The sequence below is a fragment of the Emiliania huxleyi genome (assembly GCF_000372725.1).
Source record: "Emiliania huxleyi CCMP1516 unplaced genomic scaffold EMIHUscaffold_55, whole genome shotgun sequence".
Lineage (NCBI taxonomy): Eukaryota > Haptophyta > Isochrysidales > Noelaerhabdaceae > Emiliania > Emiliania huxleyi.
Window position 1 is genome coordinate 25,255 of NW_005197877.1, and position 27,212 is coordinate 52,466.

The 27,212-nt window shown below is 64.0% G+C and overlaps 7 protein-coding genes across 7 annotated transcripts; 5 read left to right on the forward strand and 2 right to left on the reverse strand.

Annotated features, from left to right (window-relative positions):
• Positions 1-2: 2 nt before the first annotated feature.
• EMIHUDRAFT_212772 (hypothetical protein) lies at positions 3-395 on the forward strand (the record flags this gene model as incomplete). Its single annotated transcript, XM_005765446.1, has 2 exons — positions 3-134; positions 351-395. 2 exons carry the CDS (start codon positions 3-5, stop codon positions 393-395), a joined length of 177 nt encoding a protein of 58 aa, XP_005765503.1.
• Positions 396-1,426: 1,031 nt separating this feature from the next.
• Positions 1,427-3,715, forward strand: EMIHUDRAFT_452009 (hypothetical protein). The gene is made up of 4 exons (XM_005765447.1): positions 1,427-2,550; positions 2,638-2,856; positions 2,929-3,110; positions 3,195-3,715. Exons 1-4 carry the CDS (start codon positions 1,507-1,509, stop codon positions 3,481-3,483), a joined length of 1,734 nt encoding a protein of 577 aa, XP_005765504.1. The 5' UTR covers positions 1,427-1,506; the 3' UTR covers positions 3,484-3,715.
• Positions 3,716-10,569: 6,854 nt separating this feature from the next.
• EMIHUDRAFT_437150 (hypothetical protein) lies at positions 10,570-12,406 on the forward strand. Its single transcript, XM_005765448.1, has 3 exons — positions 10,570-11,098; positions 11,382-11,403; positions 11,548-12,406. Exons 1-3 carry the CDS (start codon positions 10,596-10,598, stop codon positions 12,226-12,228), a joined length of 1,206 nt encoding a protein of 401 aa, XP_005765505.1. The 5' UTR covers positions 10,570-10,595; the 3' UTR covers positions 12,229-12,406.
• Positions 12,407-12,432: 26 nt separating this feature from the next.
• On the forward strand, positions 12,433-13,211 carry EMIHUDRAFT_437153 (hypothetical protein). Its single transcript, XM_005765449.1, has 2 exons — positions 12,433-12,685; positions 12,767-13,211. The coding sequence occupies exons 1-2, from the start codon at positions 12,491-12,493 to the stop codon at positions 13,145-13,147; spliced, it is 576 nt and encodes a 191-aa protein (XP_005765506.1). The 5' UTR covers positions 12,433-12,490; the 3' UTR covers positions 13,148-13,211.
• On the reverse strand, positions 13,179-15,466 carry EMIHUDRAFT_212780 (hypothetical protein; the record flags this gene model as incomplete). The annotated part of the gene is made up of 7 exons (XM_005765450.1): positions 13,179-13,229; positions 13,663-14,344; positions 14,433-14,673; positions 14,764-14,803; positions 14,882-14,935; positions 15,007-15,136; positions 15,396-15,466. 7 exons carry the CDS (start codon positions 15,464-15,466, stop codon positions 13,179-13,181), a joined length of 1,269 nt encoding a protein of 422 aa, XP_005765507.1.
• An 840-nt stretch (positions 15,467-16,306) lies between these two features.
• On the forward strand, positions 16,307-18,360 carry EMIHUDRAFT_437154 (hypothetical protein). The gene is made up of 7 exons (XM_005765451.1): positions 16,307-16,888; positions 17,027-17,075; positions 17,145-17,198; positions 17,274-17,306; positions 17,373-17,470; positions 17,539-17,661; positions 17,861-18,360. The coding sequence occupies exons 1-7, from the start codon at positions 16,811-16,813 to the stop codon at positions 18,227-18,229; spliced, it is 804 nt and encodes a 267-aa protein (XP_005765508.1). The 5' UTR covers positions 16,307-16,810; the 3' UTR covers positions 18,230-18,360.
• A 259-nt stretch (positions 18,361-18,619) lies between these two features.
• Positions 18,620-19,800, reverse strand: EMIHUDRAFT_437155 (hypothetical protein). Its single transcript, XM_005765452.1, has one exon. It carries the CDS (start codon positions 19,762-19,764, stop codon positions 18,934-18,936), a length of 831 nt encoding a protein of 276 aa, XP_005765509.1. The 5' UTR covers positions 19,765-19,800; the 3' UTR covers positions 18,620-18,933.
• Between the last annotated feature and the right edge of the window lie 7,412 nt (positions 19,801-27,212).

Genomic DNA, 27,212 nt, shown 5'->3' on the forward strand with positions numbered 1-27,212 from the left:
CCATGCGGACCAGCCTGCCTGCATATGAGCCAGAGTCGCTCGCGATCATGGAGCAGGTGTTTGGGATGGACCACTTTCCTTCGCGCCCGATGCGCTCCAGCATCGCAGTCGCCCTGTCGATCACCCCGCGGCAGGTTGCTTGCCATATCCGCGCGGGGCAGCCGAACGACCCTCTGTCTCCACGCCTCCCCCCCCCCCACCGCAGGTGCAAGTGTGCCCCCCCTGTTGGGAGTGTGAATACCCCACTCGTGTATATAGAGAGATGTCCCTGTTGAGTACTGTCCGATAGTCGAGATATGCCTTGTTCCAGAGGGATGTGTCCTGGACGGCGTCTCGTCGTGGTCCTTCAGGACGATAGCTTTGTCCCTTTCAGGATGATGGTGATCTTGGTTTGATCGTTCCTGTACGCCTCGGTACAGACCCTCGCTCCGTGTACAGCTCACAGCTCACTACATGGTTCCTCCGGCGAGATTGCGGAGCGAGGAGATCGACGGCAACTCGGCCGTCGTGAGTGCTGGTGCGGTGCGGCTCGCACCGCACAGCTTCCCGGCTAGCGCTCGATACGGTAGCCAGCACCATGGACACCTGCGGGGCGTCGTGGTGGCGGGCAGGGCCAGAGCCCCTGCACAAAGTCTTCTCGGCACCTCGGCCGGAAGCCTGCTCGGCACCTCGGCCGTGCAGCCCTGCAGCATGATCCGGATGATCTCTGCGGCCGTCTGTTCCTCTTCGGCACCCACCACGAGCACCTCGGCTTCGTGGGCACGGATCTTCATTGATAACTTCATCTCTCCTTCTTCACTTCACCGGCTCGCTATCATCTCCTGCGAGCCGCCACCGCCGCCGCCGCCAGCTCTCGAGCCCGTCCAGTTGCCTAGGGGTACTCTCACAGTCGCGCAATCGTCGGGTGTACAAGGGGATATTGTTATGTTATGTATCGAAGGTGAAGTAATAAATCTTTCTACCAAAACCCGTGCACCTCGGGTCGCTCGTGCCTCCCTAAATAAATAAATAAATAAAACGGACACCTCTCTACTGTGAGATGGGTAAAAAGGAACAGGTCCCCGCCCTCCCTGCTCCGACCGCACGCCTCTTTTACGATTTCGCGCAATCCGAATCGCTTACCCGCCGCCCCCGCGGCGCGCGCGCCCCGCCCTGGCCAGGACAAAGGGGAGTGACAATTTGGGACGGCGACAGTCGAGATACCTCGCACTCCATGTGCGAGAACGCAGGGTAAATGTAAGCCGGATGGCTCACAGGCCACCTCTCTCTACCGCACTGGAAACTTTCGCCCCCTCGCCCCCAACCCATCCACCTCGCCGAGCCCGAGATATCATCCGAGGTGCTGCAGAACCGCGCGATCTCGGCGATCTCGGGCCGCGCAATCATTATTTTTGCTTGTCGCCAACGATTTGTTTTTCACGGCGCTTCTGGGGTCAGCCTGCTGCTCGGTAGTAAGGCCTTTACTGCTGCTCGGCAGTAAAGGCCTTGGGCCGGGAATGCACAGGAATGCACAAGCGCCTTCTCAATCTGCTGGCCTTCCTCCGCCCCGACCCGGCAAGCGCAATCTGCGCTCCGCGCTGCACCGAGTCAGTGCTCTCGGCGTCTGCGGACGGCTTTTCATGCGGCGATCGGATACGGTGGGTGATCGCGAACCTGGGCTTGCCTGAGGCCGAAGCTTGCGACCAGGTCGGTTTGGAGTTCCTCGCAGTTTGCGGGCCGTGCCGCCCGTCTGCTCCTGCACCGTCCGCTATTGTGCCCACCGGCACCTTTGTTGCGCCGCGCGGAGGGCGCAGCGCTGGCTACTGCCGCTCCGCCGGCCGCTCAAAGTACGAGACTGCCGCCTGGCTCGGCACGCGCAAGGGGTGCGAGGCGGAGTGCTTTGCTCGGTCGGCCTGCCTCGCGTACGAGTGGGGCTCTGCGGGAGGGTACACGCGCTGCGAGCTCCACTCTGAGCCCGTCACACACGTCGCGCCAGCCCCTGGAGGGGGCGTCCACTGCCTCGCGAGAACCACCGCCACCGCGCCTGCCACACCTCCCTCTCCCGCCGCCACCGCCACCGCCGTCGCCACCGCCGCCGCCGCCGCCGCCGCCGCCGCCTCCACCACCACTACCGCCGCCTCCACCGCCGTCTCCGCCGCCACGACTGCCTCCGCTGCCACGGGGCGAGACGTGGACCCGTGCGGCCCGCGCCTGAAGAAGAGGTGCTACCTCTCGGCCAGGGATGACTTTGACGGCTCGAGCGTCGACGGCGCCTTGTGGAATGTGGAGGTTCGCAACGACGGCATCCGCAGCGGTGGTGACGAGGCTCAATATTACGTGCCGGAGGGGGTCAGCGTCCGCAACGGTGCGCTCACGCTGCAGCTGTTCTACGACCCCAAAGCAAACAACGGCGGCGGTGGCACAGCACAGGGCCAGAAGTGCAATATGGATCCATTGTCCTTCTACCCGCCCCAGGCACACTTGTCGGTCGGCTTTGACTCTGTGTGCGACCAATCCGATCGGCGCCCTCCCACTGGCTTCTTTTCGGGTCGCATAAACACGATGGGCAAGGCGGCCTGCTCACATCCACACATTGCAATCGCGCCTCGCTGAATCCCTTACTTTGCCTCCCCTTGCCTCACTTCACCCCTCCCACAGGCGGCCCTGAAGCACGGCGTGCTCGAGGCGCGCGTGCGGCTCGCCTCTCATAACGAGTACTCGTGGTCCGCCTTCTGGCTACTCGGCGCCGACTTCCGCTCCGTCGGGTGGCCGTTTTGCGGCGAGGTGGAGATCACGGAGATGTGGGTGACCAAGGTGTCTTGGGACAACGCCGTGGGCAAAGCGATGGCGCCCCGAACCTCGCCCTTCCCTGTGGCAGTGATAGCCCTTCCTCCGCGCTTGCTCCGCGCTTGCTCCGTGCGTAATACCTCACGACTTCACCGCGCGCAGGTGCCTTGCCTCACTGCGCACACCTCCAACGCTCCGCCGCCGGTCGGCGGATGGGACGGCAGGGACAAGCTGCGGTGGGTGGCCTTCAACGAGGGAGGCTACGACCAACTCGTCAGGGATGGGAAGGTTGACCCGGCGGGTTACAACGTCTACCGCTTCGAGAAGGAGCCTGACTCGCTCCGGTGGTGGACCGCGCGACACACGCATGCACACGCACTCACATGCATGATGCATGTACCACAGCAGCAACCCTCGCACCACGGCAGGTGGTTTGTCAACGACGAGCCCGTCGCGGAGGCGCGGCGCCGCAAAGGCGACGGGGGGCTGGAGCTGCGCGTGCGCAACGACAGCCCCGACGGCTGGGGCCGCTGGTTCGGGCGCGGCCTCTGGAAGCCGTTCGAGCAGCCAATGTTCGTCATCTTTAACCTCGCCTTCGCCTCCAAGACTTCGCACCCGCAGCAGCGGCTCGACCAGTACCGCTCCCACCTCCGGGATGGCATCGCCCAGCTCGACTCTGCGAGCATCGACTGGATGCGGATGTGGGAGGTCGAGTAAGATGCCTTACATAGCGTTAACTTGGATGCACCCCCCCCCCCCCCGTGCGTGATTTGCGTGTGCGTTGCATGAGGGGTCTGTGGCAGCATGCAGGGCCGCTCTCCCCCTCGGCCCGAGAGCTTCGACCGTGTGGGAGGCGGTGGCGCCGAGATGCGACGACGGCGCGCGCGCCTCTGCCGTGCATCCATAATGTTCTGTTGCGTCGGTGCATGTACAGCTGTTCAGGAGCATGATTGTGGGTTGCACCAAGAGTTGGCTGCAGAAGCACGAGCGTATCTCAGTCGTTCTTCACACGGCCATCGCAGAGCAGATTATTGAATGAGCTCGCCTGCGGCGAGGGCGGTCGAGTGCACGAAGCTAAGTGCCTCGCCGTCCTCCACCTCGCAGGAGTCGCTTAGGCGGCTCCCGTGGAGCGGCTCCCGTGGTGTACGAGGAGAAGCTGGAGCGGTGGCGCGAGCTCGGCGGCGACGCCCTCGAGCCGGTCCTCGCGAGCGGCGCCGTCGCCCTCCTCGACGCGCGGTGGATCCATCAGCCACGCTGAGGCGGGCGGCGTCCTCACTCACCGCCAGGCGCTGCCCGAAGAGGCCTTCCTCTCCCTCGCAGACCTCGTCGAGGCGATGCACGAGTTTTCGCAGCACATTCCCGTCGCCGCGCTCTCCTACCCGTGGCTGACGAAGGACCACCCCGACCCGCGCGGAGCCAACCTCAGTCGCGTCGCACGGGCGCTCAAGGCCCTTACCGTCGGCGGCTTGAACCGGCTCGGCGTCTTTTGGGACTACGGCTCGCTGCACCAGCACCCCGACCCCGCGAACGGCGTCATGCGCACCGAGGAGCAGAACGCGCTTTTCAAGCAGGGGCTGAGCTGCCTCGGCACGCTCTACTCCCACCCGAAGACATGGGTGCTGCGGCTGACCTCCTTCCCGGACGGCCACACAAGGCGAAGGACCAGGCCACGGGCACCAACGTGGCCAAGTACTTTGACCGAGGCTGGTGCGCCACCGAGAACGCCTGGGCGAGCCTGACCAAGTCCAGCAACCTCTCGCTCGACCTCGGCCTGATGCGCGACCGCGAGAGCTACCACTTCAACAACCTCATCCTCGACTGCACCAAGGGCGGCCGGCGCCCTCCGCTGCTGCCGTCTGTGTTTGCGGCGGAGCTGGAGTCGAAGAGCTTCACCAACGGCAAGGACGACAAGCCGCTCGTGAAGCGGCTGTACGAGGCCGCCTTCAAGGAGCAGTTTGGCAAGGCGACCAGGCTGTACTACGCCTATCTCGGCTGGGGCGACGCGGAGGCGGCGCAGCTGGCGGAGGTCCTCGCGAGCGGGGCAGCGCCGCGGCTCGAGAGGCTCTGGCTCAACCGCAACCAGATTGGCGACGAGGGCTGCAAGGCGCTGCCTGGCCGCCGCCCTCGGCAAGCTGGGGGCAGCGCCGCGGCTCATGGGGCTCTCGCTCAACAGCAACCAGATTGGCGACGAGGGCTGCAAGGCGCTGTACGCCACCCTCGGCAAGCCCTCCTCGCCTTGGCTCGAGCTCCGCAACAACCAGATTGTCAACGAGCGCTGGAGGACAAACGGAGGACAAAGACGACCCACCCCTCGGCTGCGAGGATTGCCAATGGAGGGCGGCGGACCTTGACGCAACCGGCGCCTGCATGGTCGCCGCGTGCGCATGGCAGCTCCGCGCGTGTTTCGAGGTCGTCGAGGTGCTGCTCTCCTTCTCGTCGTGACTGGGGAGAGGTGCTTAAGACAGCGTTGAATCAACGGCGTTGTGGCGGATCCGACTTTGCGTTCAGGAGGGTCCATACAGCATCCACATCGTCCATGATCTGTGAATTTGTTTTGGCGTCGCCTGGTAGTGAAGGAAAACGGGGGAACACAGACAACCCGTACCCGAGCGGAGGGAAGCGGAAGGCAGAACGCTGAACGGCACGCCGCCACCACACAGGGTCATCCAAGTGGTCCAAGGAGCAACATGCCGCGTAGTAGAGGGTGGGTGCTGGCCGCCGGTCGGGTCTTTCTTGTGGTCTCCACAAACAAAGGAGGCGGTGGGGGTTCGCGGAGAGCATTGGTTTGTGTCGAGGATCGGAGCTCGAAGAATTTTACAAAACTACTGAGGGGCCAGGAGAACACAACCCCCTCTCTCTTTTCTCCCAGCAAGCTAAAAGTACGTACAACTAAGTCGACGAAACAAAAATGCGGAGAACAGAGTTAAGAGCAAGATACTAGGAATTCATTCGACACACGCGATTCATGATTCACGACAGAACCTCGAGAACAGACAAGGCGCAGACGATACTGTAGGGGTCGGAGGATCCATCCAGAGAGCAGGCGGACATCGCTTGAGCAGGCGCACATCGCTTCCAGGGAGGGGGGCGCACTTCTACTCACACCACATGCTAGGGGGGGGGGTCCGACCCCCCCACAGAGGCTTCACCACATGCTAGGGGGGGGGTCCCGACCCCCCCCAGCACCTTCACCACATGCTAGGGGGGGGGGTCGTGGCCGAGGACCCCCCACAGAGACTCGTGGTCAGACCCTCCGGGGCTTGGGGCAAATGTAGATTTCCCGAAATATTTTGAGAAATATGACAGCCTTGTTCGGAAGGAGAAATTTCCGGAAATTTACCATACCTGTGTTGACGCGAATGACACTGACGCCTGAATGACACTGACGCCCGATGACCCGCTTGACCGGTGACCGATGACCGCTGACCGCTGACCGATGACCAGCGTCAGCCTCTCCGCGGAGGCGCACCATCACTGCCGCGCGGGCCTGCCGGCTCAAGCAAGGCACGGCAGGCCCGCACGGTGCCTGGTCCAACATGGGGGACACCTTGTTTCCTTACACGGAAAGGGGCGAAACTTGAGCATGGAGTGACGGGGCGAAGAAATTTCTCGCAAATTTGCCGTGGTGGGGCACGAAATAAAGACGAAAGAAATGAAAGAAATATCCTTACGCTGGGCAGGAAATCTACATTTGCCCCAACTCCGGGCCCTTGATTTTACGCCTCATTTCGAGCATTTTCGAGGGGGAAATCATCCTTTGGAGCTATATGAGCCTTGAGACTGGTCAGATTCTCCAAGATAGTGGACTTTCAGCCACGATTTCACAACTTGGGGGCCAAAATCGGATCTCTGGCAGCTATTCCTAGCCCACGAACTGCTGTGGGGGTGCCCACCACATGCTAGGGGGGGGGTCCGACCCCCCCAGAGGCTTCACCACATGCTAGGGGGGGGGTCCCGACCCCCCCAGAGGCTTCACCACATTCTAGGCGGGGGGGGGGGCGTGAGTAGAAGGGCGCCCCCCTCCCTGGAAGCGATGTCCGCCTGCTCAGACGGAACCCGGCCAGCGCTTCTCCACCTGAGAAACAAATATGGTAGTGGGGCCTTGAGGGGCCTACACATGGCAAAAAGAAAATAACAGCAAGGGTGTTGAGCGCACGAGCAGGAAGGACGATCCCAGAAAAGGATGCATTCTTACGGGTTGCGGAGTACCAAGCTTTGTAACATGCCTCCGATTGCGAGCGGTAGCGCTCGCAATCCTACATCGTGTACGACTATGAGCGGCTGCTGCGCTCACAATCGTACTCGAGTACCACCCATCCAAGCAAGGATTGCTAGCAGGCGCACAGAGGTCACTCCCAATCGCTCCAGCGGCGAGAGCGCTTGCCCTCTGTGCGGCCTGCTAGCAATCCTTGGATCTTTGTTACGATTGTGAGCGGAGGTTGTATTTAATATTTCTTCATTAAAATTATTAATTGATGCTTTTTGCACGGGTGAGCCCCCCCCCCCCCCCCCTCCCCCGCGCCCATTCCCTGCCCTCTCCCGCCACACACTCCGCCAGAGCCCTCTCCCCTCTCGCACAACAGGAATTTTGACAATTAACCAGAGGTGCCCACCAGCTATGTCGATGGGGTTGCCCCATCCCGGAGTGGTTCGACTCCACACAAATCCGAGACGGTGATGGATGCGTCGTACGGTGGTCTCATGCCCAGTGAGGTAGTGCATCTGGCCACTCCGGATCCGGCTGAACAAGCTCCTCTTGTAGCTCGATCGGTCACACCGCCATCGCCGTCGGGGAGAGGGGGGACGACACTGCTTCGGCAGCGTGCACCTCGATCCTGTACCGTGTTTGTTATGACCCCCCCCAATGAACACACCAGTGAGGGAGGGCGAGACGATCGAGGGGTCCCGTACCACGCGGAATCGACCCTATCCAGTGCTCAAGTGCTCAAGTGTCGGGGGTTGTGTTTTTGCGTGATATCAGCCGCTCGCAATCCGAGGTGCTCGACAGCGGCTCCGCGAGATGGAGGACGCCGCCAACGAGCTGCTCGAGGCGAGCCTCGACGAGCCGCGCGACCACACCTTTTGCGACAAGTGCAACGCGCAGCTGCACAAGCTCTCGTACAAGCAGTTTGGCTACCGCTGCGGCCAGTGCGGCCACGACGGCCTCGTACCGCCAGCGCCGCCCGTGGTGTCACGCAACGACCCGACCACCGGGCGGGCCTTCGAGCCGCGTTCGATCACCTGGAAGCTGCACGGCGAGAAGGGCGACAAGAACTCGACCAAGACCACCGTGCTCGCCGCGGGCGGCGTCTACCACGTGCAGTGGCGCGCCGCGCCCGTCGACAAGGAGGGCAACGCGCTGCAGCTCGGCGAGAACGAGGGGTGGATCGAAGCCAAGAAGCCCATCGGCGGCGGGCGGATGATCGCCAAGAAGCATATCGACCACACGGTTGCCTACCAGGCCCGCGTGCGCGCGCGCATGAGTGCCTGCTCGTGCTCGCTCTCGAGCACCCCGCTCGCGTTTGTCACCGAGTGCCGGTGCCCGTGGACGCCCTGGTCGCCTCCGTCCGTCAAGGCGACGCCAACCACGCCCGACGAGGACCGTGCTGACGATGCGCGCCAGCTTCGGCGAGAGTCGAAGGTTGATGCGAGGAAGCTGGCGCGGTGGCGCAAGCTCAGCGGCGACGCCCTGGAGCCGGTCCTCACCAGTGGCGCCATCGCCGTCCTCGACGCGCAGTGGATCATCAGCCACGCCAAGGCAGGCGGCGTCCTCTCCCACCGCCAGGCGCTGCCCGAAGAGGCCTTCCTCTCCCTCGCCGACCTCGTCGAGGCGACCAGCGAGTATAAGCTTCCCGTCGCCGCGCTTTCCTGCCCGTGGCTGACCAAGGACCATCCCGACCCGCGCGGAGCCAACCTCTCCCGCGTCGCAAAGGCGCTCAAGGCCCTGCTCAACAGATCACTTGCTGTCTTTCCGCGGCTCGGCGTCTTTTGGGACTACGGCTCGCTGCACCAGCACCCCGACCCCGCGAACGGCGTCATGCGCACCGAGGAGCAGAACGCGCTCTTCAAGCAGGGGCTGAGCTGCCTCGGCACGCTCTACTCCCATCCCAAAACGACCGTGCTGCGGCTGACCTCTTTCCCGGTCGGCCACAAGACGGAAGACCAGCCCGAGGGCACCAACGTGGCCGCGTACTTTGACCGCGGCTGGTGCTTCACGGAGCAGAGCTGGGCGAGTCTGACCAAGTCCAGCAGCCTCTCGCTCGACCTCGGCAAGATGCGCGACGGCAAGGAGTACCACTACAGGAGCCTCATCGACGACTGCACCCAGAGCGGCGGCCGGCGCCCTCCGCTGCTGCCGTCTGCGTTCGCGGCGGAGCTGGAGAAGAAGAGCTTCACCAACGGCAAGGACGACAAGCCGCTCGTGAAGCGGCTGTACGAGGCCGCGTTCGAGGAGCAGTTTGGCAAGGCGACCAGGCTGTACTACGCCTATCTCGGCTGGGGCGACGCGGAGGCGGCGCAGCTGGCGGAGGTCCTCGCGAGCGGGGCAGCGCCGCGGCTCGAGGAGCTCGTTCTCTTCAACAACAAGATTAGCAACGAGCAGGGCTGCAAGGCGCTGGTGGCCGTGTGCGAGGAGCGCGGCATCAGGCTGCACTGACCCTGTATCTCCTCCGCAAGAGCCAAGACGTGCGGGGGACGCGCACCTGGCCGCGCCGGCGGGCCAAAGTGCAAGCGGCAAAAGGGTCTGAGCCTCTCGGCAGGATCAGGGACTCTGCCTCCTCGCGCCAGCCGCTAGTAGGCGCGCTAGCGCCGTTGAGCAAAATTCTTTTCCCTTTAGTGCCAGTGCGCGCCAGTCCCGTGCCCAGTGTCGTGCGAGGGAGTTTTGTTGTAAAATTCTTTTGCCGAAAGGCCACCTCGGTCAGAGTTACAACAAACAACCCGACGACGTGGACGCGTGCAACATTGGCAGGGGCGGCAAGCGCTTTTCAGGCGATGTCAAGGTTGAGACTGCCCCCTCACCAGCGGCGGGGAGCATGGTCGGAAGGGCGCTTTTGTCGCCTTTGGCAACACCGAATCATTCTACCGGAACATGGTCGAGGGGCATGGGCCCTACCGCGCGGAGGGAGAGGGAGGCGAGGGGGGGGGGGGGGGGGAAAAGGGGGGGAAGGGGATGGAAGGGAATGCCAAGGGTATGGGGGCGAGGGAATGGAGGGAGAGAGGAAGAGCAAGGGCGAGAGGGGGCAGGGGACTGGTCGTTGGCATACTAGGGGGGGCAGGGTGGTGGGCGGCGATCGCCGCATACCGTCCTATGGTGGCGAGTATCGCTACGCCAGGGAGGACAAGGGTGTCGACGTGCGGCTGCTGCTGTTCGAGTCGTTCGGCGGGTTCGGGAAGCTAGGGGGTCGGCGAGATCCTCCGGGACGCAGCGAACGTGCTGCAGAACAAGCTGACGCGGGCTCAGTACCTCGATGAGGTGACTTGGACCACCAAGAGCTGGCTGGGGCTGCAGAAGCAGCGCATCTCAGTCGTTCTTCACACGGCCATCGCAGAGCAGGTCGTGAATGAGCTTGCCTGTGGCGAGGGCGGTCGAGTGCACGGAGCTAAGTGCCTCGCCGTCCTCGCCGGAGTCGCTTAGGCGGCTCCAGTGGTGTACCTGTGTTAGTGCCAGTGCGCGCCAGTCCCGTGCCCAGTCCTGTGCCCAGTGTTGTGCGAGGGAGTTTTGTTGATTTTTTTGTAAAATTCTTTTCCCGTTGTGAGAGAGTTCTTTTTTTAAATTCTTTTCCCCTGAAATTCCAAGGTGGTTGACGAGCGCTTCAGCCAATAAGCCAACCATGGTCGTCTCTCTCGATCTACCGCGCGCGATCCTCACCGGCGGCGGCTCGGTGGGCCGCCTCGGCGGGCTGCTCGCCAACTTTGGCATGCGGCGTCCGCTCGTCGTGGCAGACAGCTTCCTCGCGAGCCCGCAGAGCGGCGCGGTCGACAAGGTGGTCGCTGCGATGTCGACGAGCGTGGCGGACTACGGTGTCTTCACCGACACCATCAGCGATCCAACGACCGAGAGCGTCGAGCGCTGCGTCGACGCGCTCGCCGCCGGCTCGTACGACTCGATCGTCGCTCTGGGCGGTGGGTCGCCGATGGACACGGCCAAGGCGGCGGCGGCGCTGCGGACGCACGGCGGGCGGATGCGCGACTACAAGGCGCCGTTCACGCTCGACAGGCCCAGCCTGCCGATCGTCGCCATCCCCACCACTGCCGGCACGGGCAGCGAGGCGACCAAGTTCACAATCATCACCGACTCTGAGACGGAGGAGAAGATGCTCTGCATCGGGCGCGCCGTCCTAGAAGCAGAAGACGCATTCTTGTATCCCAACCAGCGCTCGAGAGGACGCGTCGCTCACGTGTATACAGCCGTATTCAGCCGCATTCGCCGCACTCACAGCCCTCGTACTCACGCGGTGCTCTGAAGACACTGCACAGTACCGTCTTCCCGCCCCGAGGCTGGCGTACAGCCGCGGGCCCGAAGCCGCACGGCAGCACAGCGACAGTCAGACACGCAACACCGGGGTGCCTGGGAAGGCGAGCAAACCCCTCACATGTCCCCCCCCCTGTAGGCTCGCCTACCTCCCGCTCGCCGCAATCCTCGACCACGAGCTCAGGGCGAGAGGTGTGAGCCGCGTCTCTTCACACCCACTGAGCTGTGAATAGGCGATCCTCGACCACGAGCTCAGGGCGAGAGGTGTGAGCCGCGTCTCTTCACACCCACTGAGCTGTGAATAGGCGATCCTCGACCACGAGCTCACTCTCACCAAGCCGCTCAGACTCACCGCCGACACCGGCATCGACGCGATCTGCCACGCGATGGAGGCGTACGTCTCTGCCAAGGCCAACCCCTTCTCCGACGGCGTCGCCGCCTCGGCGATGAGGAGGCTCGGCGGTGCGCTTCACACCGCGTGCAGCTCTCCGGCCGACGGCGCGGCGCGGGAGGCGATGCTGCTCGGCTCGTGCGAGGCGGGCATCGCCTTCTCCAACTCGAGCGTCACGCTGATCCACGGCATGAGCAGGCCGCTCGGAGCCAGCTTCCACATCCCGCACGGCATGTGCAACGCGATGCTGCTCCCGCGCGTCACCGCCTTCTCGGCCGGCGGCGCCGTCAAGCGGTACGCAGACGCCGCGAGGCTGATGGGTCTCTGCGACGAGGGCGCCGCCGACATCGACGCGGCGATGGGCATCCCGGACGCGCTGCAGCGGGTGACCAGTGACTTGCGCGTGCCCACGCTCGAGGGGTTTGGCATTGACGAGGCTGTCTTCCGCAAGGCGGTGCCATCGATGGCGCAGGCCGCCCTCGCGTCCGGCTCGCCAAACAACAACCCGATCGTGCCGACGGCGACCGAGGTGGAGGCGCTGTACCACGAGATCTGGGATGTGGGCGTGGGGCTCCGGGCGCGGGGGGAGGCGGCGGCGTGAGCTCGCGGGCTCACACTCCGCGCTTTTCTGTAATTTATGCACTCTGTAGATCTCCCCCGGCTCCCACCCTGGCTTGGTTCGTGCGTCTCCATGCCGGAACCAGGCTGTGTGGTCTTGTGTTCAGTTGCACTCGTTGCTCTGTCTCCATCGTCGAAAAAAAGAAAAATCGACCGTTGCGAGAAGTTTCCGACTGGCGGGACCTAGGTCCATAGACCCGTCCGGCTACTGACTGACTATCGCCTGCTGGCTTTGGGTGTCGAGTATGCCGACCGCGTTGGCACTGCTGACCCTCTCCTTCTCCTCACCAACGAAGCCCTCGATCGACGAGCGCTTCATCTTCAAGCACATGGCCGAGCGGCTGCAGTCGCAATCAACGCCGCCGCCGGACGCAGCTGTTGGTGTCCTCCGAATGAAGGTGGGCAGGGAGACATGGCAGGTGGACGCTGCTCAGTGCAAGGCGCCAGACCTTCCCTGCCACCCAAGCACCACCCAAACGCAGCCTCTCAGCACCTCACACGCAGCGTCTTTTCCGGCACAGGTCGTCGTGTGCAAGGGTGGCGTCTGCCCGGTGGAGAGCGACGTGCAGGCGGTCGTCGACGCGGAGACTCTCGCCGCTCTCCTCGCGCGGCACACCTCTCCCATCGCCGCCGTTCTGCAAAAGAAGCTGCGGCTGGCCGGCGACACCGCTCTGCTGCGTTCCATGGGCTGGCTGTGGGAGGTCTGGAAGCTCGACATGGGCACAGAGCGGCGCCCAGGGCCGATCTGGCGGGCGGCAAGAGTGCTGCACTGGGCGGCTTTCAGGGCGCCCTCCCGCATGGTGCAAGTGCCGCTGCGAGGCACTCTGCGCGCGCTGCGCTGGACGAGTCAGACGGCCAACAGGGCATGCCGCAGGGGAAGCCTGCGCGAAGGAAGCGTGTGACGCGTAGTGGCGCAACCCATTTGTATTATTGTCAGTCGTGAGATGTGCCGGCGGCGGCGACGACGACGCGAGCGACATCCGACTGTCCAAGGCGAGAGACAAAAAAGCCTTCCCGCGCACACACACGACACAGGCACACACACACACACGCGCGCACGAGATGTGCGCGCGCACATACACACAAAATGCTCAATGACGAATGAGGAGGACACAATCCAAGTGCCTGCGCACCTATGCCTGTTCGTCTTCTCCATCCTTTAGCGGAATAGCGCGTCCGCGTGCTAGCCGTAGTGGGGGACGAAGTGTCTGTGCGCTAGCAGCTAGCACTACCTTTCTCGAAGCCATGGGCATTTCGACTGTTATATCTCCACGCCACGGCCCCTACGTTACCGGTTAACCGCCCATATGTGTTTTCAATGACACTCTTCAATTACACGAGCAGGTCCCAAAGGGAAACTCGAAGCTCCAAGCGGACCTGACTCCATGTCTCCCACCATCCCAAGCAAGGCGCCCACCTTGGCTAGCTCTTTCCGCCATTCAGCCTGAAAGTTCCATACCACTTCGTGGCAATAATAGTAGACTGGACTCTGCATTTCCATTCGTTCTTCCTTCCAATCGAATGTCCTGTTATCAACAACCACGTTGGGATTGGTAAATCCCGCCAGCAAAGTGGTATCAGGGTCGCCCGTCAGCTTAAAGAAGTCCGTGAGCTCCGCGAGCATCTTCGTCCGAAATGTCGCGATTACGTCATCGAGACGCCCGAAGCCACCACGCTGCATGATGAGGCGTTCAATGTACGCGCGGTCCTTCTCCACGCCACACTTACCATCGCACGTCTTGACAGTGGCGGCCGATTCAAACTTCTGGACTGTCCATCGGTACATGTCGAATAGCCCACGCATCTGAAGCTTTGCGTCGATACCCACATCCGCCTCGTGCGCCACCCACAGCCGGTCGTAGACCTCCGAAATAGTCGTGTGGAGCACAAACATACCGTGCGTCGGCTTCGACTCAATAATATCGGCAAACGGCTCGAGTGCAATCTGCTCCGAGATCGAGAGACCGCCCTCCGCTCCGTCTTGCGGCTGATACATCGAAAACGTGCAGAAGAAGAACCGAGCTGCCGACGGCACGCCGGAGTGGTTGACCATGTTCTGCAGGCAGTTGTACGTCTCGACCACCGAGCCCGCCCACATCCTCTGCTATCGCCAGGATGGTTCCGAGAGAAACAATTGTGATATTTTTGTGCTCTGAGTTTGCGCTGATCTCCGCGGCGTTCATCAACGTTTTGCTGATGTTCGCTGCGGTCTGCCCTTCTGCGAGATCGACGACATTGTCGCACACATCGCTCGTTGAGGCTCCCCGGAAGTTATAATACCAGGCCTTAATCTCGTATTCCCAGCAATCTTTGTACTCCAGGCCGCCGTCCACGGCGCACGTCTTCTTCGGAGGCGCACCTTCGAATTGGGGATTCTTCTTGCATCTCACCAGTATGTCGGCGCGATTGCCCGAGCCAAGGAAGGCGTCTGTCGGAAACGGGGAGCGGGGGATATGAGGGATATGGGGGGGGCGGGGAGACAGGGAATAGAGAGGGGTGACGGGTTGCGGCCAGTCACTCACAACTGGTGCGGCGGGGCGCGTCGATGAGGTAGATGCCTGCGGGCGAGAAGGCAAGCGGGGTCAGTAGATGGCTCAAGTTGACGTGGCGAGAAGTAGAGTAGAGGTGCTCGTCACCGTCCTAGACTTTGCGGGGACGTCCTTCACGAGGGCGTTCTTGGCGCCGCTCGCCTGTCGGCGAGGGAGAATGGAGGGCGTGTTGGGAGGAGAGTGGAGATCTGCGACAACAAGCGCACACGCACCGCCTTGGCTCCGAGGAGCGGAGGCGAGTTCGACTCGGAGATGACGACCTTGATGCTGCCGTCTTCGGCCGGCACGATGCCGACCATCAGCGTCTGGTTCTCTGACATGATTTCGATCGATTTTTCGTACCTATGATGGGGGGGGGGGGGGGGGATCTCAGGCACTAACGGACGAAATGTCGGCTAATTATCGCCTGAATATCGGCTAATCTCCTCTGATTGCTGCACATCGTAATCGGGCCATCAAGTGCTCTTTCTCTCTGCTCTGAGCGTCTTTGAGGGCCGTGAAATTTGGGGAGAGGGGGGTTCAAAAGGGCCGCACCTACTCGCAGCGTACACAGCTTGAGGCCCAGCGCCAAGGAACTCCGCGGCACACCCGCCTCGCTCACGTTGTTTTGTGGATCTGCGAGGCGCACAGGCGGCGGCGGGAGAGCGTCAGCAGCATAAATGGGGTGAGCATGGCGCGCGCTTGCTTCGGGCGTCGCGGGAGCGCAGTAGGCATGGAGGCGATTCGCGGCTGCGCGCTAGGTGGCCGCTCTGCCCTCAATCCGGCTGCGCCAGATTCGTGGCGCTCGAGCCTCGGAACGAGCGCTCGCGCGGCGGTCGCAGCACGGCGGGCAGCCGCGCACGATTTTGCTGCAGCGCTTGGGATATTGGGCGAATCGGCTGGGCACGCTCGCGCAAATGGCCAAGACGCGCCGCATCGCGCGGGGCGAGGGGAGGCGCAGGCAAAGGCATTCCTGAGACTGCGAAGGGGGTTCGATGATTGCACACATCGACGGAACCTCTCACAGTGATTTTGGGCTCGATCAAAAAGAGCGCCTTCGGCACTACTCTCTCGAGGTCTCGTGTGTGTGTGTGTGTGTACACACTCACTCACACTCACTCACTCGAGGTCTCGCGGGCGACAGAGGAAGAAGCGACAGGGAGAGAACGACGAGAGTGGGACGACCGCGAGGTGGCATGAAGGTTGCAGCGAGAATTGGCGAGAGAATACTGCGAAGAGAGATACATGTAGGAAGAGGCGGACGCCCAAGTGGGCGACGGCTAGCGCATCACACCCCTCTCCAAAAAATCCCCTTGTGGGTGGCGGCGTGCCGTCCTCCCATCCCTCCCTTGGGATGTCCGTTTTCTTTCTTTTTCTCGCGGGGGGAGGGGCTGGTTGAGTTGGTGGCGAAAACGGGACAGGAAGCATTAAGGGGTGTTTCTCGCAAAGGGTAATCATCCTGCATGATCTCTCTAGAGTAGAGTAGGTTTCGTATGTCTAGCGCGCGAATACTTTTTCTGAACAGCTCTGCACAGCCTCTCCACTGAGCCTCCCACAACTGCGCAGAACCCGTCGCCATGTCGCTGGAAGCGCAGCTCCGGATGCGCCAGAACGTGGACCAGATGCACTCCGCCTTCCGCGACCTACATCGAAGCTCGTGACAATGCCCTGCGCGGCATCGCTCCGCAAGCCGACTCAGCGTCTGCAGAGGCGGCAGAGGCGGCGGCTGCAGAGGCGGAGTCGCGCGAGATCGAGGAGGCCAAGGCGGAGCTCGCACGGCTCGCTCTGGAGGACGAGCGGCGGAGCAAGGCGGGCGGCGACGCGGCTGCTCCTGCTTCTGCTGCTGCGGCGGCGGCGGCGGCTCCCACGAAGGCGGCGGCGGGTACGCGGGTGGGAAGCGGTGCGACCAACTTTGACAAGTGGCAGTCGTACGACGCGGAGGGGGCGGTCGAGGCGCTCGAGCGGCGCGAGTGCGAGCGGGAGGCGCTTCGGCAGAGGGTGGTGTCTCTCGAAAACAAGAGGGCGAGGGAGGAGGCGATGCGGAGGAGGGGCGAGAGCGAGGCGAGGGCAGACGCGATGCGCGCCCGAGGCAACGCCGCCTCCGCTCGATACGAGGCCGCCTCTCCCGCCGCTCTCAAAGGCGACTTCACAGCTCATCATTGTTCGGCCTGTGAGTAGGAGCTTGCCCGCAAGGGTTAGGGTTAGGGTCCGCCTCTTCCACCGCTCCCCTTCACAAGCTCGGCCTGTGGACAGGACGCGGTGACCGACTACACCGAGGCGCGAGGGCTCTCGGCGCCGTCCCGTAGGCTCGAAGGGAGAGGGCCTGCTCGCGGTATCTCGGCCGATCTCGGCTGATCTCGGCCGGTCTCGGGTAGGCTCGATGGGCGAGGGCGTCCTGGCGGGCGTCCCTCGCGTGCTGGCGGGGGTGAGCAAGCTGCTCGGTAGGAACCTTCTAGGAGCTTTCTAGGGGCCTTCTAGGAGCCTTCTAGGACCCTTCTAGGTGAGCAAGCTGCTCGGTATGATGGACTGGCAGGCGGCAGCTGCCCGAGCCCTCACTCGCCCCTGACTCGGTCGGCGACACGGCGTCGCGTAGCCGCAGGCGGGGGAGGGCGAGCCGAACGAGGGCTTGCTCGGAGCGCCGACGCCATCGTCCGGTTCGGCGCCATCGGAGGGGAGGAGGTGGCGCCGGACGACGACGTGCGGGCTCGCCCGCAGCCGGTGGTCGCCAGGGCACGTCCCTGACCTGGGCGTGTTGCGCCCTGCAGGTGCTCCTCGTCCTCGCGCCGCAGTCGATGGTCGGCGCTCCGATTGTGCCGCCGCTCGAGGCGCTGACCGAGGCGGCGGCCTCGCAGGGCTCCGCCGTCGTGCTGATCAACCCGCTGCTGCAGGATCCCGACCGCCGGACCCCAACATCGCTTGGCCCTGACTTCGCCCCTCGCCCTGACCTCGCCCCTGGCCCGACACGGCAACATCTCCGGCCCTCCCCCCGCCCCCCCGCCCCGCCTCCCCGCCCGGTGTAGGACCGCCTGTCCAGCTCCGGGGTGACGGGCGTGAACGGCGTCTGTTCACACCTCAAGCCGTGAACAGGACCGCCAGTCCAGTTCCGGGGTGATGGGCGTGCGCGGCCGCGCCGAGCGGCTGGCCTTTGCGGAGAGCTTCGCCGAGATCTACCACTTCCGGCTCCTCTACTCGGGGACTACCTTCATGTACCCCATCCTCGGCGCGCTGCGCATGGCGCGCCAGGACGGGCGGCGCGTCCTCTACCGGCGGCTCGAGGGCGGCGGCGGCGAGCAGTACCTCCCTGTCGGCTGCTGGGTCGGCCGCGAGCCGACCCCGCGTGAGATGTCCGAGCTGCTGCCCAGCACGGTGGGATCGGGCGAGGCGCGCGGGGAGAGCGCGGCCGCGCCCCCGGGGTCTGCCACGGGGTCTGCGGACGCGAGGATGCCGTGGGACTGATTGTGACACTGATACTGAGATGCAGACGTGAGAGGTGCGTGTGGATGTGTCTCACAGCGGCCGAAGCCCAGCAGCTCGGGTGGCACAAGTGCCTAGCGGCCATTACAATAATACGGACACCTCTACGGCTTTATCCTGTGAGATGCATGTGGGTGTACAGAGTACAGCTCTAGAAAGGAGCAGCAGGCCAGCAGGTCTCCCAGTTCCGACTGAGTCTCCCCCCGCTCAAGCCGCTCTCGGGTGTCAGGGTGTCACAAGTCACATATGCCACATGCGCATTGCGCTTTGCGGTCTTACACTTACTTAGAGTAAGAGTGCGACGGAGCTCGGAGGACGGTGCCCACAGCTGCTGTGAGAGAGTGTGACACAGTAGTGTACAGCGTGAGCGTGTGAGCTGCTGAAGGGTTCTTTACTTCGTAGCGCGCCACATTTGTGCACACAGCACACACATAACCGTCGAAGTCTCAACACCTCGCCCAGATATGACCGAAAAACAACTCACTCTCACTGGACACTGCACACAAGCCGAAAACGTGTGCGGTCGACCGTGTGTGTGTGTGTGTGTGTGTGTGTGTGTGTGTGTGTGTGTGTGTGTGTGTGTGTGTGTGTGTGTGTGTGTGTGTGTGTGTGTGTGTGTGTGTGTGTGTGTGTGTGTGTGTGTCAGTATGCAGTCAGACAGTATGTGTGTGCTAGGCGTGTTGTCCTCAAGCGCGGTAGTGATCCGTACACCGCAGCCTGTCACCCACATACGCGAGGAACTGACCATTCGGGCACGGCGGAGCCTGCGGTGGTGGCCCGTAGATGACCTGAGCCTGCGGGCGAGAGGCTGCGCCGCCAAGCAGTGCGCCGCCCGCCATGCCCACGGCTCCGGCGATTAGGAGGTCGTCGACCAAGGCAATCTTCTCGTCGGGCGGCTTGGCGTCGGCGAGGTCGTGAACAGCGTTGCTCTTGTCGAGATCTGGCGTCTGCAGGTCATTGTCCTTCCCGCCAGGCGCCTTGGCGTCTACCGCATCGCGATCGAGACCGGGCGGCTTGGCGTCGACCACCGCGTCGAGAGCGCGGCCGTAGTGGTGCGGCCCGTGGTAGTAGTCGGATCCGAGGCCGTTTGAGGCCCCTCCAGAATAGCCAGGCCAGTTCTTGCACGCAGGCGCGTACCGCCCGTACGGGCACGGCTGCGGCGGTGCTTCGTAGACGACCTGCGTAGCCTGCGGGCGAGAGGCTGCGCCGCCAAGCAGTGCGCCGCCCGCCATGCCCACGGCTCCGGCGATTAGGAGGTCGTCGACCAAGGCAATCTTCTCGTCGGGCGGCTTGGCGTCGGCGAGGTCGTGAACAGCGTTGCTCTTGTCGAGATCTGGCGTCTGCAGGTCATTGTCCTTCCCGCCAGGCGCCTTGGCGTCTACCGCATCGCGATCGAGACCTCCACTACCACTCTCCACCACCACCGCCGTCTCGTCGAGAGCCTGAAGCGGTAGTGGCGCTCCAGAGACGGAGTAGGCGAGGACGAGCAGGTTGACCAGCGAGAGCAGACCAGTCATCGTGGCTTGTTTTCCTTATATCTATCGTGCTCCTTGGCTGTCGGGGACAAGGAAGCGCTGTGCTGAAAGAATTTAACAACCCAACTCTCTCTCACAGCACACAGGCTCGACACAGGTGCGAACTAGAAGAATTTAAACAAAAGAACTCTCTCTCACAGCACACAGGCTCGACACAGGTGCGAACTGGCGCGTGCTAGCACTATCACAGGCACACCACCGGAGCCTAAGCGACTCCGTTAAGAACGGCAATGCACTTAGCTCCGTGCACAATGCCGCTGTCCCCGCACGCTAGCTCGTTCACCGTCTGCCACGCCACGGCGGTGTGGAGAACGACAGACAAGCGCTGCATCTGCAGCCCGTGCCAGTTCTTGGTGGTCCATGTGACCTCATCGAGGTGCTGAGCGTGCGAAAGTTTGTTACTCAGCTGGTCCGCCGCCTGACGCCCATGTCGTAGCAGTCCGACTCGAAGAGATCCTCGCCCGGCACGTGCGAGCCCGCCTCCTTGTTGCAGTGCCGCGCCAGGGCAGCGAACGAGAGGGCTGAGTCGGCGTGCCCAAAGCCGCGTGGGCCAGCCCAAGACGGAAGGCAGCGGGAGCAGCATCTATGCAAGTCCAAGCGGATCCGTGCCATCTCCAACTCCATTGGCCAAGATGGCGCTTCTCACGACGGAGCGGCTTCCAGAACTCCGACGCCCCAGAGCATCCAATTTTTCCAATGCTGCCTTCGGCGGCTCACTCTCGTGCTCACCGCCCGCCGCGCTCGCTGCTGGCCGCTCCAGCGTCACCTCCTCAACGAGCTCCAGCAACACAAAGTTGGGCAGTAGCGAGCGCGGCGTGTACTGGGGTGGGGTGGGGGTATACCCACGTCCTTCTCAATCTGCTGGGCGTTCCACGACCATGGGAAGGACCGCTCGTCGAACTCAGAGGGCACCGGCGAGGTCGGCATCGTCGAGGTCGGCATCGTCGTTGCTGCAAAGTCGGCGTCGGAGGTAGGCATCGTGTTGAGAGCCCGAAAAAGAAACGGGCCCGCAAAAACGGCTGCGAAAACGGCCAGCACCACCGAAACGCGACGGAGCACCAAGAAAAGAGAAATGCTGGTACGCGGACGGGGACGGCGGCCTGGCTGTTGGCGGCCTCCCGCCCGCCGGGACCGAAGACGTACCGCCGCCGCCGCCGCCGCCGCCGCTGCACACATCCCTCGCAGGAATGCGCGGCATGGTCGAGGCACGGCGGCGCCTTGGCCATGGCGTGATTGTGTTGCTGCCGTGGCGGCGCTGGCTCAGGCCAAGCCATCGGAGCCGTTTCTCACGCTGTATCTCCTCCGAGCCAAGAGCATCGCCGCCTCCGACCTTGAGCGCTTCGTCTGGCCGTGCGCCACGTGGGGCGCCTTCGCGCTCGCGCTGCCGGTGGGCCTCCTCGCCGACGCCACGGGCAGCCGCGTGGTCATTCTGTGCGGCATGCTCTGCCGGCAGGCGACGCGGACGCTGCTGCTCTTCGCGCAGAGCGTCCCGGCGATGGCCGGCATGCAGCTGACCTATGCCGCCTCCGCCGCCGCCGACACGGTCCTCTTTGCCTATGTCTTTGCGCTCACGCCTGAGCCGGCCGCGTTTGCCCGTGCCGCCGGCGTCGTCCGTGCCTCGTACCACGCCGGCAACGTGGCCGCCTCGCTCGTCGGGGAGTGGTGGGTCGAGGGTAGCGGCCTCGACGCGTCCGCGGCGGGCGGGGGGGCCGAGGCGGCGGCGGCGGCGGCAGGGCTCCCATCGGTGCTCCCGCGCACTCCCCGAACCTTCTCGGAACCTTCCTCTAGGCCGCTCTTTCTCGCCTCGTGGGCCACCGCCACGGCGGCGCTCCTGCTCGCCGCCGCCGCGCTTCCTCCTCCGCTGCGCCCGCCGCCGCTCTCGGTCGCGTCTCTCCTCCTCCCTCGCCGAGGTCAGGCGGGCGGGCGTGGCAGCGGTGGCAGCGACGGCAGCGACGGCAGCGGCGGCGGCGGCGGCGGCGGCGATTTCGGCGGCGGCGGCGGAGGCGGCCGCGGAGGCGGCGGCGCGGGCGAAGGCGGCGGCGCGGGTGAAGGCGGCGGCGGGGACACCTCGGCCGCGGCGATGCTTTCCGGCGTCTTGCACCCGCTCTGGCCGTCGGTGGCCGTCGGTGGCAGAGCCGGGCCACGCGGTCGCAGCGCCGCGTTGTGGGCGGTGTGGTGGGTGGGCGGCGTCGGCTGCAGCGGCGAGTCCAGCGACCACTCGGCGGACGCGTCCACGACATGTCCACGACACGTCCTGGACATGTCCTCCGCAGGCTTGTCTCGCAACTACTACCAGTTGCAGCTGGCGGCGGTCAGCTTGCGCAGCCCATTCGGGTACACCGAGGCGCGGTGGAGAGCCACTGGCAGCGCAGTCCGCGTTTCTTTTTCGTTGCACACTCGAGCACACTCCACGCGGTGGGACTAGCATGTACACAACGGCGACTACATCAAGATGGCGAAAGCCTTCATCCGCGCCGCCGCCATCGGAGCAACCGCCTCCCACGCGCCCACTGCCGGATCGTACCGCTCGACCGACTGAGGCGGTTGTGGCCGGTACCCACAAAGTACTCACCGTGGAAGCGTGTACTCAGCACGAAAAGCCATTCGGGAGAGGGGAGAGAGAGAGAGAGAGAGAGAGAGAGAGAGAGAGAGAGAGAGAGCCGCCTACATCAAAGTCGGAAAGACCCGCGCCGTCCCCATCGGCGCCACCGCCTCCCATACCTCCAACGCCGGGTCGTAACGCTCCACCAGGCAGCCGATACCTCCGTCCACGTCCTCCTCCTCATCGTTCGACCCGCCCACAACATAAAGCTTGCCGTCCAGCACCGCCACGGAGAGGCGACTTCGAGCCGGCGCCATCGGCGCCACCGCCTCCCACGCATCCAACGCAGGGTCGTACCGCTCCACCGAGCTGAGGAGGCCGTGGTTGAAGCCTCCCACAGCATACAGCTTGCCGCCGAGCACCGCGACGGCGTGATTATACCGCGCCGCCGCCATCGGAGCCACCGCCTCCCACACATCCAACGCCGGGTCGTACCGCTCCACCGAGCTGGGGACGCCGTCGGCGTTGTTGCAGCCACCCACAGCGTACAGCTTGCCGTCGAGCACTGTCACGCCGTGAGAGTCCCGCGCCGCCGCCATCGGCGCCACCGCCTCCCACGCATTTGTCGCCGGGTCGTACCGCTCCACCGAGCTGAGGCGGGCACCGTTGAAGCCTCCAACAGCATAGAGCTTGCCTTCGAGCACCGCCACGGCGTGAGCAAGCCGCGCCGTCGCCATCGGCGCCACCGCCTCCCACGCTTTTGCAGCCAGGTCGTACCGCTCCGCCATGTTGGAAATTGCGAGGTCAACCACCTCCTGGCCGCCCGCCGCGTAGAGCTTGCCGTCGAGCACCGCCGTGCCGACATACTTTCGTGCCGACGGCATCGGCGCCACAGCCTCCTGCTCCCACTCATTCGTTGACGGGTCGTACCGCTCCAGCGAGTTGACAAACTCGACATCGCTGCCTTCGCCGCCGATCACGGCCAGGCGCGGCCGCTTGCGCTTCTTCAGCGTCTCCTTCCAGCCGCGGCGCCACGCGCGGCACGTCCCCTTGACGGCGTGCTCCTTGGTCGGCAGCTGGGCGAGGATGTGCGGGGCGAGGTCCGGCGAGAGGAGGACCTCGGAGAGCACCCACTCGGGCTGCTCCACGAGCCGTGCGGCGTGCTCCTCCGCCACGCGCATTGCGGCGGCGCTCCAGAGAGGCGCCTGCTCGTCGATGAAGGCGACGAGCTGCTCTGGCGAGAGGCCGGACAGGCGGGCGCCGATGCGGTGGGAGGCCATCGAGGGAGGGGGCTCACGGCCGCGGGCCGGTCAGCCCCCGCGGGATTTCTTTTTGCGGTTCTATTTTCCACTTGTCGCGCCCCTGTCGGTTCGGAAGCGCCCGGCGGCCGCGCGCTTAGTGCCGACGCCGACCGGCTGCTCTCGCGGCGCCGAGACGTGCCGCTTTGGTCACGTCTCGCGCACACTCCCGACGAGGAAAGCAGCGCGGAGGGGGGCGACAGCAGTAAGGTAGGTAAGGTAAGGTAAACTTCTCCACACACACGAGGTGGTGGGGCAAGGGGGGGCAACCCTCGCGTCTCCACGTCTGACGACAGGAGCCCCACGGCATTCAAAGTGCAAGGCCCAGTGCGCGTGGGTGAGCGGTGTGTGTGTGTGTGTGTGTGTGTGTGTGTGTGTGTGTGTGTGTGTGTGTGTGTGTGTGTGTGTGTGTGTGTGTGTGTGTGTGTGTGTGTGTGTGTGTGTGTCACGTCACTGCGTCCTCCGCCGGTTCCTCCCGTCGCGAGAGAGAGAGAGAGAGAATTCTTGATACGAAACCACGACGACACACACCAGTCGACTCGCATCGGTTGCCTCCATGAACGGCGGAGCTATTCTCGCGCCCACACCACACCTGGCTCCAACGTGGACACGCCCATAGCTGGGGACACTACTAGGTCACGCATGGCATCACAGAAGTTTTATCTCTGGGCCCCGAAAGGCATCTCTAGCAGTGTCGTTACGCATGCCCCCTCCCCTCCTGGGCGCATGCGCCTCACGTCTCGCCAGAGCATAAGCCCTTGGCGTGTGGCGAGACGAGTTCTTCGCCATCGCAGCGAGCAGCAAGCCGCCCGCCGCAAACAGCCGGAGGCCTCGCCGCGGCACTGGCTGCGCCGCGGTCCCGCACCCGTCGACGCAGCTCCCCCCGCGGAAGACCGCGCGTAGCAACGTCTTGACGATCGAGATGAGCGTGCCTGAAGCTCGCCCACCTACTGCCCCTGAGAGTTGGTTATTGAGTGGGATCAGCTCCCCCCCTTGGGATCGAAGCCGCCACAACCTCACACCCAACATCCCAGGCGGGATCAGAAGGGGACTCCACACCGGACACCGCCCGGGCACAGCCCCCCTACCCGTCGGATCGCACAGAGGGCCCCCTCGGAGCAGCCCACACACAATCACGGATCGGCAGATTGAGTGCCTGAGTCAGGCAGACAGCACAGACAAGAGGAGAGAGAGGAGAGAGAGAGAGAGAGAGAGGAGAGAGGAGAGGGTGAGGGTGTGAACACACGTGAGGAGTGGGGGAGGGTGTCTGTGGTGGGCTGTAGTCCTACTACGTGGTTACAACCACGCGCTCCTCAGGAGCTTAAGGTAGAGCTGAGCGTCCCAGACGCCTCGGTGCCTCCCACCGGCGTGAAGACCATCCGGATCTGCCTGCTGCGCCCTCCGTACGCAGCAGTCCCCGCGATGGCCCACGGTCCTCCGTCACCTGGTTGAACCCCCTGCCTCCCGGTTGACCCCCACTCCTCGTAGTCCATCATGAAATAAACTCAAAGACCCACCACGCCTCCAGCCTCCACCTCCACCCGCGAGCCGCCACCACTGCCGCCCGCGACGCCGCCCGCCGCGTCAGATAGCCGCGACGCGCGCACCGAGTCGCGTCGGAGAGCCGCGCCGCACCAGCAGCAGCATCTGCACCACCAGCAGCAGCAGCAGCACCACCACCACCACCCGAGAGAGAAGCGCACCTGCCCGACGCCGCCCGCCGCGTCAGACGCTCGCGACGCGCGCGTCGAGCCCAGTCGCACAGCCGCGCCGCGCCAGCAGCAGCATCTCTCTCTCTCTCTCTCTCTCTCTCCCGTCGCCTCTTCTTTGTTCGAATGTTTTTCAATCCATCCTTCACGAAGCCCTCCCATGTAGCTAGCGTTCTTGGCGAATGTCTCGAAATGGCCAGCAGGCGCTGTCTGCTCGCGGTCTGTGCGGGCCGCTCGTCCTCCTCGCCCTTCTTTCGTCCTCCCGTCCCTCCCCTCCACCATGGCCTTCGGCACTTCTTTCTCCATCCGCCTCGCCCTGCCTTTTCGCATCGTGCCGTTCGCCCTCCATTCGGTGACCTCCTTGGCTGTCCGCCCCTTTTTGGGTGGCGCTCTCGATACGGTTGCGTCAACCTCGACGTCGCTGTCGCCCTCCCCGTCCCCGCCGGCGTCCGTGCTTCGGTTCGCGTCATCGGTAGCGTCTCCGTTGTTCCCTCGTGCCCCGCCGTCGCCCTCTCTGCTCGGGCCGTTAGCGATTTCGCTCCTCCTGCGTGTCGCCCCTCCGTCCCCTCCCCTTTCTTCGTCGTCATCGTCGCTGTCGCGAAAGCCCTCCGGTCCCTCGATTCCCTCGCCTATCCCCTCCGCTGCGTCGTCCCAGTTTATATCCTCATCCTCTGCGCACGTCGCGTTGGCTTCCTCTCTCCCCCTTTCCTCCCTGCCCCTCTCGCTGTCTGGTGTTAATGGACCCCCTTCCTCTCCCTCGCCACCGTCACCGTCTCCATCCCCGTCGCTACCGCCCTCCATGCCCGCCGCCCTTTGTTTCACACTCGTCTCTGCCATGTCCGCCGTCGCCGCCGTCCTGTCTGCTGCGCTCTGTGCTCCGTGGTACAGTCGCTTATTGTTGCTCAGGATTAGCTCACGCACCAGGACAGCCTCCTGCTCGTTATTTTGGCTTGCCGATATGCATCCAAAGTTCCACGCTAGCTCCTCCTTCGTCACGTCTATCTTTTTGCAGTATCTCGCGAATGCCGTCCGCGCTTGCTGGGGTGTTATTGCGTTCGGATCCGCCCTGGTCCCCGCCCTGTATCCCATCTCCTTGCGGTGGCTCTTGTATGAGTCCCCATATGACCATGTGATTTCTTGGCCTTCCTTGACTCCCCTCTCTGCAAACAGGACCATCACCTGCGCAGCTGCCTTGCCTAATTGTATCTCCTCGTAGCGTACGAAGTGCGTCGCCCTCGTGCCTCGTTTCGGCTCATTCGATGCTGCAGGCCAATCGAAGTTACAGCGCGCCGCGACGCTGTCAAAGTCGTTCTCGCTCTCGTCGTCACTTCCATCCAGCTGCGTCCCCCCTGCTGCCGTGTGTCGTGACAGTTCGGCTGGTACTGTCTCTGGTGGCTGCGCCGTTCCTGTCCGGAAGATCTCCCCGACAGCAGTACCATTGGGCACGGGGCTGCGAGGTGTCTTGGCATGTGAGCGCTTGCCAAAGACGCCAGCAAGCTCGCCTTCCTTGCCTGCGGCCGCGGGCGTGCGGGCGGGCCCGCCAGGCTCGGCGAAGCTCGGCGCGGGTCTTCGAGCTCGCCGCCGCGCGCCGGCGCGCGGCGGCGAGCCAGCATGGCTCGTCGCTCGACGGGAGCCTCAGCCTGTCCAGTATGCTCTGGGCAGGCTGTATACAGCATCGCCAACTCTCTGGGAGGGTCTACAGGGCCAGGGCGGGCCGCCTCGGGCGCGATTACATCAAGATGGCGAAAACGATTACGAGCCACCAGGGTTAACGATTACGAGCCACGCCCCTCGCCCCGTGGCCTCCCAGAGAGTTGGCGATGCTGTATACAGCCTGCCCAGAGCATACTGGACAGGCTGAGGCTCTCGTCGAGCGACGAG